Below are 10,751 nucleotides of genomic sequence, written 5' to 3' on the forward strand. Positions count from 1 at the left end.
TAAACCTCTCGCTGGCCCCGCTCCGACTCACACCTCCTCCTGCGAACCTCCAGGAATAGGTGATTTCCTCCTTAGGCAGCTGGAAGTTGACAGTGCAGGAGAACTTAGCCTGCTGACCCCGGGTCACCGTCAAGTCCTGAACTGAAGAATAGGGCCGCGTCACCACCCGGGCCCGCCCCCCCTTCCCGTCTCGGCTCCAGTTACCCCAGTTCGTCCCTTTCCCCTCCCTGCCAGGCCCCGCCCTCACCTGGGCAGTCCAGCGGGAGGTTGCAGGCCTTGGAGTAGCACCCGAAGCAGACGAAGCGCCGCGCGACATCCTGGAACCCTGCGGGACGGAAGCGCTGCACCCGGGCTCCGTCTGCGTTCCCCAGCCGGGGTCCCTTTGGCCCACCTAAGGTCTGTTAAGCCTCCGGGGCGCTACCGGCCTGGCAGGCCCTGGGCGCCGCCTTCCCTGCGCTCCCTGGCTGCCTCCCAGCCCCCAGGACTCTTATTGGCTTGTTCTGGCTTTGAGACCCGCCTTCTCTGAGGTTTGTGAGCAACACCTGGTTTAACTACTACTTCTCTCCAGGGCTCTTATTGGCCTCCCTCGGACCCGAAGCCCACCCCAGCTTTCGCTCCTGACCACCTCCCTTCCCCCTCAATTCTGAGCTTTGAATGCAGTGCTTACCGCAGGGAGGGACGCAGGCCTGGGCTGTGGAGAAAGAGGAAACGTGACTAGCCTGGGGGGCCTGGAAGTGCCCATCTGGAGCTGCCCTAGGGGATGTTACTGGGCCAGCTGCTTTCCTCCTAGGGGCGGGGCCTGCAGCGCTGCCCACCGAGGGGGCGGAGCCAGTCTGCCACCGCCCGCCGAGGGGGGGGGGCCAGGCCTGCCGCATTCCACGGGGGTCAGGCCCAGGCCTGCCTCGCACCAAGGAGGTGGGGCCAACCCGGGTGTGTTCCACTGAGGAGCAGGGCCAGACCCAGGGCCATTGCTTCAGGGGACAGGGTCTAACTGGGGAGCTCAGAGCAGAGGTGTTGGCTAGGCTGGAATTCGCCCGCTGAGGGGTCCGCTTGGAAAGGAAACATCACAGAGTGCGCAGGCAGATGCAGGGGGAGGCCCAGGCCAATCTGGGACCGAACCATCCCAAGAAGGGTCCTTGCTGGAGAGGAAACCTTCCAGTGAAGCGGGCACCACATCCCGAGTGGTCCTGGCAGGGGGAGAGGCTGTGACCGGAGTGACCACCGAAGGCAGCGGCTCAGAGGGTCTGGGCCAAAGGGAGAGGATGGCTGGCTCAGGAGTTTTCTAGTCTTGTGTGTGCTGGGCCGTGAAGGAAGGAACTGGAGCCTCTTTTACCTCCTTTAAGCTCCATAATGACCTTCTGCATTTTCTTGGCAGCTTCAAGGAAAGCAACTTTAAAGGAGCCTGGAGAGTGGAAGGAGGCCTTGTAGTAAAGACCCTTCCCTTCCTCAGCCCCTCCCCACCCCCACATGTCTAGCACACCCCCTCTCTCACCTCCTCCCACCTGGTCTACCTGGAAGCCTGACAAATCCCAAATCTCCTTCCATCTGCCCCTGGACTATCTCTCCAGTGGAACCCCTCCTCTGTGTCTTCTGTGTTCATCTTCTTGAGGAGAAAGGGGAAGATAAAGATCAAATTCCTCCCCAAGTCCTACCGGCCCTACATGGTCTGGCGTAGTTCCCTCTGGCTCTCTATTCCATCTTGCCCACCTATCATTTCCCCTAGTATGAGAACGACCATGTTCTCTAGCACCTCAGGGCCTTTGCACGTTGGCTGGCTTCTGTTTCTAGCATATCTTTCCCCTTACTCCTATCCATCCTTCATCTCCGACCCCACATCACCTCCTTTGAGGTCTTCCCTGACCACAGATCTAATCTAATCCAGTTCCCTACTTTTGTCTCTCGAAGTGTTCCATTCATTCCATTCAGAGTTCTCAGTTTACAATGATATGTATTTATATAATTTATTTAATGTTTATTTTTGAGAGAGCATAAGCAGGGAAGGGGCGGGAGACACAGAATGTGGAGCAGGCTCCAGGCTCTGGGCTGTCAGCACAGAGCCTAACATGGAGCTCCGAATCACAAACTGCAAGACCGTGACCTGAGCTGAAGTCAGACACTTAACCGACTGAGCCATCCAGGCACCCCCTTATATAATTTATATATACAGCAATTGTGTAAGTCTGTTTCTTAAGTGCATAAACATACTGTTCTTCACTCTTCAGTGCTGTATCCTCAGAACGCAGGGGAGGGCCCTGAGTCTTAGAAAGTGCTCAATAAGTATGTGTAGAATGAATTCCAGGATTGAGCTGGAATGGAGACCACAGCTGGTGGCCTGTGGCTCCAGTCCATCTCTTGCATGTGTTATCTTTGGACTGGAAATTATTTTTAAAAATTAACCAGTTGCCATCGTATAAAATTTGGGAAAGTCACATGAAATGTTTGGCATTTCTTTTAAAAATTTTGGAAGGGCTGCAACACAGAGACTGTATTTTCGTGAGGCAGCGATTTAGCTAGAGCTTAGGGGCTGCCACCCCCTCTCCACAGGGCATGCACCTGACACTTCTCCGTGGTTTCCAGACTCTGTTCATTTCTGCCCCTCTTTTACTTTTTATCTCTGTCCCTATGGGTGTTGGGAGTTTTGACCCTTCCAGAGGCCTCCAAACTGTAAGGATTGGTGGCTTTTCTCAAAGTGAATGGCTGGATTGGTGGATGTGGCTTTGGAAATTAGGAATGTGGCAGGTGTTATGAACTGAATCGTATCCTTCCCAAATTCATATGTGGAAGCCCTAACCCCGAGCACCCCAGAATGTGATTGCACTTGGAGATACAGCCTTAAAGAGGTCATTAAGTTAAAATTAGGTCATTAGGGTGGACCTTGACCCACGACTGATTGCCTTATAAGAGGAGGAAACCTGGATCCAGACACACAGAGGGAAGACCATGTGAAGACACAGTGGAAGAGGCGATGGTCATCTACAAGCCAAAGAGAGGCCTCAGAAGGACCCAACCCTGCTCACCCTGATGCCTTGATCTTGGACTTTCAGCCTCCAGAATTGTGAACAAATACCTTTCTGTTATTTAAGCTACCCAGTTTATGGCACTTTGTTATAGCAACCCTAGCAAGCTAATACACAGGGATTGCTAGTTGCCTCCAAATATCTCTTTAGTAATGTCACACTGCATTTCAGCTGGGAAAGCACCCCTGGCTCCTGCCAAGCACCCAGCTAAAAGACTAGATTTCTCAATATTCCCTTGTAGCCTGTTGTTGTGGCCATGTGACCCCGTTGTGGTCGTATAACCAAGTTCATAGGAAACAGTCTTAAAAGAGACATGGCACCTTCTTATTGATCCCTCCTCTTCCTCCATCTTGCTGCCTGAAGCTTGGATTGGATGGCCAGAGCTCTACAGTCTTGTAGAACTATGAAGATAAGGGCTACATCCTAGGATGGTAAAGCAGGCAGCTGGAAGGGGTTTGGGTCCCCAAGGAGATGAAATGGTGCTGCCACACTGAAGCACCTACCTCCAGACTTCTCTTACATGGGAGAAATAAACTTCTAGCTTGTTTAAGCTGCTACACATTCCTCTGTGGCTTTTTTTTTTTTTTTTTTAAATAAAGTAGGCTTCATGCCCAGCACAGAGCCCAACACAGGGCTTGAACTCACAATCCTGAGCTCAAGACCTGAGCTGAAGTCAAGAATTGGACCCTTAACCAACTGAGCCACCCAAGCGCCCTGTGCCTCTGTGATTTAAAACCGATCAGAAAGGGAAGGAATGGAGGATATTGGCAAGAGTGGCTGATGTGATGACCCTTGGGTGTAAACTGGAGAGCGCGGGCACTGAAGCCCGGAGGTGGGTTCAGAATGAGGGGTCAAGAACTTAGGTGTCTCTCCTTGGCCACAGGGCAGACATGTGGTCTGGAGATGGCAGGATGATCAGGATGTGGTCAGAGTGGGGTGCTCAAATGAGAATGAGAGGCCAGGATGTTGGCGGAGTCATCCAAGGAGTATCTTTGGGCCAAACCAAGTGACTCACAGGGAGGATGAGTGTGGGATATACCAAGTGAGCCACGCCCGGGGTATGTGTGTGCTGTGTCAAGTAAATCATGGGAATAAAAGAGGGAGAGAGTGAAATGTCCGGAGGCAGAGGGGTGGAGGCTGTATCAAGTGAACCACAAGGGGGCGTGAGTGGGTGTTGTAAAGTCTCCCCAAAAGAAGTGTGCGTGTGCGTGTGTGTGTATAAAGTGCCTATCATTAGGAACTGTTTCAGACCATCCGGGTTGGAGTCCTGGCTCACCCGTCTGTCTCGTATCTGAGATCTCCATTTCCAGTCCTCTTCCTTACGCGACCTTGGCGAAATATTTAACTTTCCTGATCCTCAGTTTGCAAGATGGGGACAATATCAGCGTCTGCCTCTTAGGGCTGGGTTGGAGGGGGAGGGGCAAGATTTAATGCCATACGATATAAATGCAGCCCCATGCCAAACTATGTGCTATTTAATGGCTGCACGAGAGAATGTCTGTAAGCGCTTTGGATGGTACATAGTGAGTGTTACAGATGGGTCAGCTGCTAGTATTTACCATCTCCAAGTTTGCGATGGGGAAACTGAGGCACAGAGAACTTAGGAAGGTGGCCCAGGGTCACACAGCTAGACTTCAACCCAGGTGGTTGAGCTCCATGACCTGTGGCAAACCTCCCTTCTCTATACCATACCGTCCACTCCCTGGTTTTTATACACAAACAGTACCGCCTGCCACCACCGAGAGCCTCTCGGAGTCAGTGTCCACCTCTTGGGCCCTCCATCTGCAAGACCTGGGAGATGCCCTTCCCATCCTCCCCTCCCCCCACCCCCGTCATCCCACACACGCCCAATCCAGACATCTCCTGGGTCCTTCTTTTCTGTCCAGCTGGGCCCCAGCTTCCCCATCTGGAAAACGGGGCTACAAAACCCCACCTCTCAGGACTGGTCTATCTTTTAGGAGGATAATTAACATGTAACTGCAGACACAGCCTCTCCCATGTTCGGGGCAGGTCTGGCACATAGTCACATCCTTGACCTTCCTACTCTTCCATGCTCACGCTTGCCCCGCAGCTCAGCCATCATCTGGCCCACCTGGCCCACTGCGGCTGGTCCAAACGACCACTGACCTTCTCCTCCCTGGTTTCCCTGCTTTTGCCCTTGGTCTGCATGGCCTCAGTCAGATACGGTCTCTTCTTTCTCCCTAAAGTCCTGCAGAGTGGCTCCCGCCTCAAGAGCAAAAGCTGCAGTCAGTTCAAGGGCCCACAAGAACGGTTCCCAAAGTGTGTTCCCGGAGCATCACCTGGGAACCTATTAGAAATATCTGCTTCCTGGCCCTACCTCAGACCTACTGGTCGGAAATGGAGGGTGGGGCCCAGGCGGCTGCATTTTAACCAGCTTCCAGGTGATTCTGACATCCATGGGAGCTTGAGAACCACTAGCCTGGAGGTCCTACGGGCTGTGGTTCTTTGAAGCCTCTGATTTCATCCCCTCTTGCTTTTCCCCCCGACTTGAGCGCCTTCTGCTAGCTCCTCCCCCAGATCATGGCTGGCTGCATGGCTCCCGTCTTTGCTCAGTTGGATCTTCTCATCTGCAACAACCCTGACCAACCAATTTAAAATAATCACCCCAGGAGGCCCGGGGCGCCTGGGTGGCTCAGTTGGGTTTCGTGTCCGACGTCGGGACACAGTCATGATCTATCTCACAGTTCACCCGCGAGCCCCGCGTCAGGCTCTGTGCTGACAGCTCAGAGCCTGGAGCCTGTTTCGGGTCCTGTGTCTCCCTCTCTCTCTGCCCCTCCCCTGCTCATGCTCTGTCTCTCTCTCAAAAATCAATAAAAACGTTTTTAAAATTTTAAAATAATCATCCCATGGGGCACCCTGTTCCCTTTCTGTACTGTTTTCCTCCACATCCCGGATTACCAACTGACACACTATAGTATTTCATTGATTCTGTTCATTGTCTGTCCCTCCCACTGCCCCCAGTACAAGCAACCAACCTGAGGGCTAGTGGTTTGGAGTTTTGGTCACAGCTAAGTCCCCAGCCTTGTTTCTGGAAAACTCAGTAGATACCTGTGGATCGTACTGCACCAGCTTCTCCCGGCCTCCAGTCCGTCCTCCAGAAGCTCTTTCTACTCCCAGAGCTGAGCCTGCCCTTCCCCCACTCATAGCCCTGCTCCTTCAGGACAGTGTCAAGTCTCCCTGACCTTGCGGCTAAGCCCTGGGCCCATGAGTCTGGCTGCCTCCCCGGGATCCCTCACCGTCACTCCAGCCTAGCCCAGCTCACCAGCCACTCCCACTCCTGTTCTTTCTCCCGGACTCCCCGTCTCCAGGGAGGACCTAGCGCCCACCCTCGCGTGGGGGCCCAGGGTGCTGCCCGTTACCCTCCAACTCCCCAAACAGCCCCATCAGACCCGCCTCCTGTCCCTCTTGCTCTGGACTCTCATCTTCATCCATGTCGTCTTCTGCACCTTCACAGCCCTGTCCGGCTCAGGCCTCCCTCACCCCAGCCTCCACCCACGCCTCCCAGCCTCCACTGTCTCCTCGCTCCCGTCCGTCCACACACAGCTCTAGGGGGAGGTCTCCTACATGCAGAACCGGACTTCGTCCTGCTCTTTTCAAAAACTCCTGTGACGCGGTGGTCTACGTGGGGCAGAAAAGGTGTTTTCTGGAGTCCCGAGTCCCACCCCAGCTCTGAGTCACTGAGGCCTCTCTTTGGGGCCCAGATTTGGGGGATCTGTACCTGAAGTCTTCTCCGTGCTGACTCCCTCCCCAGACACCCCCTGGGTGGACAGGAACCTCCCATCTTTCAGGATCATTGTCAGAAAGCTTGGTGGGCAAGAGCAGAAAACAAAGGCCTAACTGCAGATGTAGAAATAAACCCCGAGCCCTGGACCTCCAACGGGCCAGGCTAGGCTGCAAACGGCACTCCGGCCTCCCTCCTCTCTCCCACTCTTGAGGTCTGTCTGGTCAGGAGGCTTCTCTCGCTCACCACCCTGCACAGCCATCAGGGAAGCAAAGGAATTGTCCCATCTTACAGGTGGGTATGTTGAGGCCCTGAGGGAGGCAGCAGCCCATCCAGAACCTCATAGCCAGGAAGAAGGGGAGCCACACCACCAGGTCAGAACTCATGTCTGCCTGTTCCCAACTGGGCTTCAGACTCTAGGTCATTTCTGCACTATTCTTTCACCTCCCTGCCCGCATCCGCCCATCCCTTCTTCCCGACACGTGACCAAGCTCACTCAGCTTACTAGCACCGCCTCAGGATCTGCCACATTCTGGGTCCCCTTCCCCCACACACATCCACCTCCTGGGGGCTTCCAACCCACGTCCGCCAAACCATCCCCAGCCCACTCACCCTGGGCAACAGCTATCTCCTGGAGAGAGTGGGTCATCTGGGTGAAGGCGTCACGCAGGTGGCTTCTCTCATCGTAGTCTGGGAGTGAGGGTGGAGGGCAGAGGCTGGGAAAGCAGTGCCCTCGACACCACGTCCACGGTGTGGACATTCTCTGTCCCTCTAAGACACCTTCTGCCTCCAAGTCTCTGTCCACACCCCACTGCTGTCCGCCATCTCTGAGTCTGTCCCCACCCAGAGTCTGTCCCCCCCATCTCTATTCTCCCCTCTCTGAGTCTATTCCCCATCTCTGTTCCCCCTCCCGGTCTGTCCCCCATCTCTATCCCACCTCCTGAGTCCGTCCCCTCAAATGTCTATCCGCCCCCAAGTCCGTCCCTCACTCCCCCCTAAGTCTCCCCCACCGTCCCTTCTGTGTGTGAATCTCAGCAGTTCTCAAGGCGCTGGGTCCCTCTCTGCACCCCACCCCCCAGGACCCTGGCGGACAGTGGCAGGTCTCCTCACTGATTTCGGTGTCCGCGAGGTCTGCAAAGGCGCTGCTGAATGCCTCCTGACACGCCTCCAGCTGGGGGCCCTGCGTACCCACAAAGATCTGGCAGATGCGGGTGCGCTCCTTATAGGACGTGAAGCAGATGAGACAGGCCCAGGCAGGGGCCCTGAAGACCGTGAGGGCCACCAGGGCAGATGGGACAGCGCTGTCTCGGGCCAGCAGGGCCATAGCGGAGCGTCTAGGCCCAGGGAGAAGCTGGTGACCTTTGTGAGGTCACCACGGGGTGGGGGAGGGGCACGTGGTATAGGGTCAGAGGTCGGATTTCTGTGGCTGGTCAAATGTCAAGCTCTGGGTTTTCACGGAGAAAGGGTGTGAGCGGTCAGGGGTCAGGCGGGCAATCCCCAGACTCGTGGTCGGTCCGGACGCCAGGCTCCCAAGAACCTCACCTGTGACCCTGGATGTCCTCACAGGTTAAAGGGTCTCAGGGACCCAGAGGCCGGCAGTGTGGTGTGTGGTGGCCCAACAGGGCCTGGGGTGGGGTGGGGGTGGGGGGTCAGAGTGGAGATGGCACAGAGATACCAGGAGACCCTGAGAGACAGAAGCTGAGACACGGAGGGATACCAGACAACACAATAAGAGAGAGAGAGAGATGGAGAGAGTCTGAGGGGCTGCTGTGTAGACACACAGAAGTCCAGAGACACAGTGGAGACGGACAGACAGAGAAAGTGAAATAGAGGTTTCTTGGCGGGAAAGCAACTCCTTGAGGGAAAGGGGAGGAGGAAACGGAAGAGACAGCCGGGCTCCTCCTCCCAGGGTCCCCCCGGCCTGGGGCAGCGCTCAGGGGCTGGGGTCCCCGCCGGGCGTCCCGTGCAGGGCGCAGCCTGGGGAAAGCTAGGAGGCCGTATAGTGATCTCCGTGGGTGTCCTCCTCAACTATACAACCTCCTACCTCAGCCCGGGGGGCGCGGCAGGTGGACAGACAGACGGATGGACGGACAGATGGGGGCCAGGAGGACCAGGGAGGGCGGGGAGGGCCGGGAAGACCCCAGCCGCGATGGTGAGCCCCCGACACGGACCCACAGACTCGAGCTTGTGTGCGGCGAAGGCCCCGCAAGGTCGGTTCTACGGGTGGGTGCCAGGCCCCAGGAATCCGGGCCCCCGGCCCCCTCCTCCCTCAGACCCGGGAGTCCAGCCAGGCCTGCCCCCGGGGGGAGGGCACAGCCTGGTTCCCGGATGCGGAGTCAGAGGGAGCCTCACCTGTGTTGCAGTGGGGCCCTTTGGGCAAGCAGCTCCCTACCTACCTGTCAGATTCTGGAATCCAGGGCTAGGGCGGAGGCGGGGGTATGAAACCTGCCACCCGCTCTGGATATTTCCTCCCCTCTCTCAGGTCTTCTTCTGGCCTCCCGTCATTGTCATTTGTAACGGTGACAGCTATGCCCCCCAGCACTAACACTGCCCGGGGCTAGCAAGGTGCTGGCAGCTCCCCCCGCACTGGGCAGGTGAGACGGCCGAGGGGAGAGGCTTGGCCGCTTGGCCGGAGCAAGTGGGAGGGGCCGGGCCTGGTAGGCTGCGCGGGCCCCCAGCCTCCCCACCCCGGGGTAGCAGTCCGTGCACCTGCGGGCGGCAGGTCGGTCCCTCCGTCCGGTGCTGTCTGTCCCACGCTCTGTTTCCAGCTTTCTGGCCCTCTCCTCCCGCGCCTCTTCCTGCTGCGCCCGGCGCCCGAGTCCGCTCCCGGCTTACCTGGGCTCCACCTCCGCCTGCGTCTGGGCCTCCGGCTCCGCATTGCTCACTCCCCGCTCGCGGCCTCCTCTCTCTCGGCCTCTCTCCTTCTGTCTCTCCCTCCTCGGTTCCGGCGCTCTCCCTCACAGATGGCCTCTCCCTCTCTTCTCCTTCCTTATTCTTTTTCCTTCCCTTCTGTCTTTCTTCCTCCCTTGTCCTCCTCCCTCCCTCTCTCTTTGTCTCTCATGCTCTTAGTCTCTTTCTTCCTTAATGTCTCTGTCTCTGGCCCTCTCCCTTCTCCTCTCCCTCTCTCTCCATCTCTCATCTCTGTCTCCCTCTGCCTCTTTCCTCCGTTCCCTCCCACCCCCCCTTCTTTCTCCCTCCCTTCTCCTTCGCCCCCTCTGCCTCTCTCTGCGCCTCTCTCTCTCTCTCTCTCTCTCTGTCTTTCTCCTTCCCTCTCTCCCTCCCCCTCGCAGAGCTCGGAGCCAGGTCTGGAGCTGGGGGTGGGGTGGGGGTGGTTTGAGAAGGGGCCCAGGGCTGGGGTAGGGAGCTGCTGAGGAGGGGGAGGAGAGGCGGGAAGGGGGCGGAGGAGGAAAGGAGNTGCCTGGGGCCTGAGGAGGGGGTGAGAGGGGAGCTGAGAATCTTAAAGATTTGCAGGACCCTAGCATCTCCCCACTCCCCCCCCAAAATTTCTCGTTGTGGAAACTGAGACCCAGAGAGAACCGTCAGGACTTGTTCAAGGTCACCGGACCCGGCGCCGATGGAGACACGAACTCCCTGGGCCCATAGGCCCGATTTGGGGAAGGGGTTGGCGCTGGACTTCCCTCAGGTCTGGGTCCCCCTCCCCCTCTCTGCAGACCCTGGGGAGCCCCCAAGGGTCAGAGAGCAGACCCAAACAGTCTGGCACCATGGCAACCAGCTGGCCCCGCCCCCTTAACCCCCAGAGGGCTGGGATCCAGCTGGGGCTTAGAGAGGAGGTGGGGACGCCTGGGTTCGGGGGAGGAAGGGGCAAGGGGCCCGGACTCTGCCGTTTTGTGCAGGGTGGGGGCTGGGCTGTGGACTCCCAGGTCTGAGGGAAAAAGAGGCCCGAGGCCCAGTCTCTCTCGGGTCCTGGGGTAAAGAGGGCTAAGGGTTCGGATTCTGGAATTCTGGGGGAGGGGGCTGGGTTGCGGACTCCC

General features: G+C 57.2%; 1 protein-coding gene across 5 annotated transcripts in view; it reads right to left on the reverse strand.

The window, feature by feature from the left end:
• SPACA6 (sperm acrosome associated 6) overlaps window positions 1-9,773 on the reverse strand; it is a 10,905-nt gene extending 1,132 nt beyond the window's left edge. For 2 of the 5 annotated variants that reach the window (XM_077747270.1, XM_077747269.1), the window contains exons 1-6: window positions 7,870-8,266; window positions 7,372-7,449; window positions 1,334-1,402; window positions 668-691; window positions 248-325; window positions 32-141 (exon numbers count right to left, since the gene is read on the reverse strand). In XM_077747270.1, coding sequence (XP_077603396.1) covers window positions 32-141; window positions 248-325; window positions 668-691; window positions 1,334-1,402; window positions 7,372-7,449; window positions 7,870-8,083 — 573 coding nt within the window. In that variant the 5' untranslated portion in view covers window positions 8,084-8,266. Of the gene's footprint in view, window positions 1-31; window positions 142-247; window positions 326-667; window positions 692-1,333; window positions 1,403-7,371; window positions 7,450-7,869; window positions 8,267-9,594 lie in introns of those variants that run through there. The other 3 variants (XM_077747274.1, XM_077747273.1, XM_077747271.1) reach the window with 3 other exon arrangements.
• Window positions 9,774-10,751: the final 978 nt, after the last annotated feature.

This window comes from Crocuta crocuta, unplaced genomic scaffold, assembly GCF_008692635.1.
Source record: "Crocuta crocuta isolate KB4526 unplaced genomic scaffold, BGI_CrCroc_1.0 scaffold334, whole genome shotgun sequence".
Classification (NCBI taxonomy): domain Eukaryota; kingdom Metazoa; phylum Chordata; class Mammalia; order Carnivora; family Hyaenidae; genus Crocuta; species Crocuta crocuta.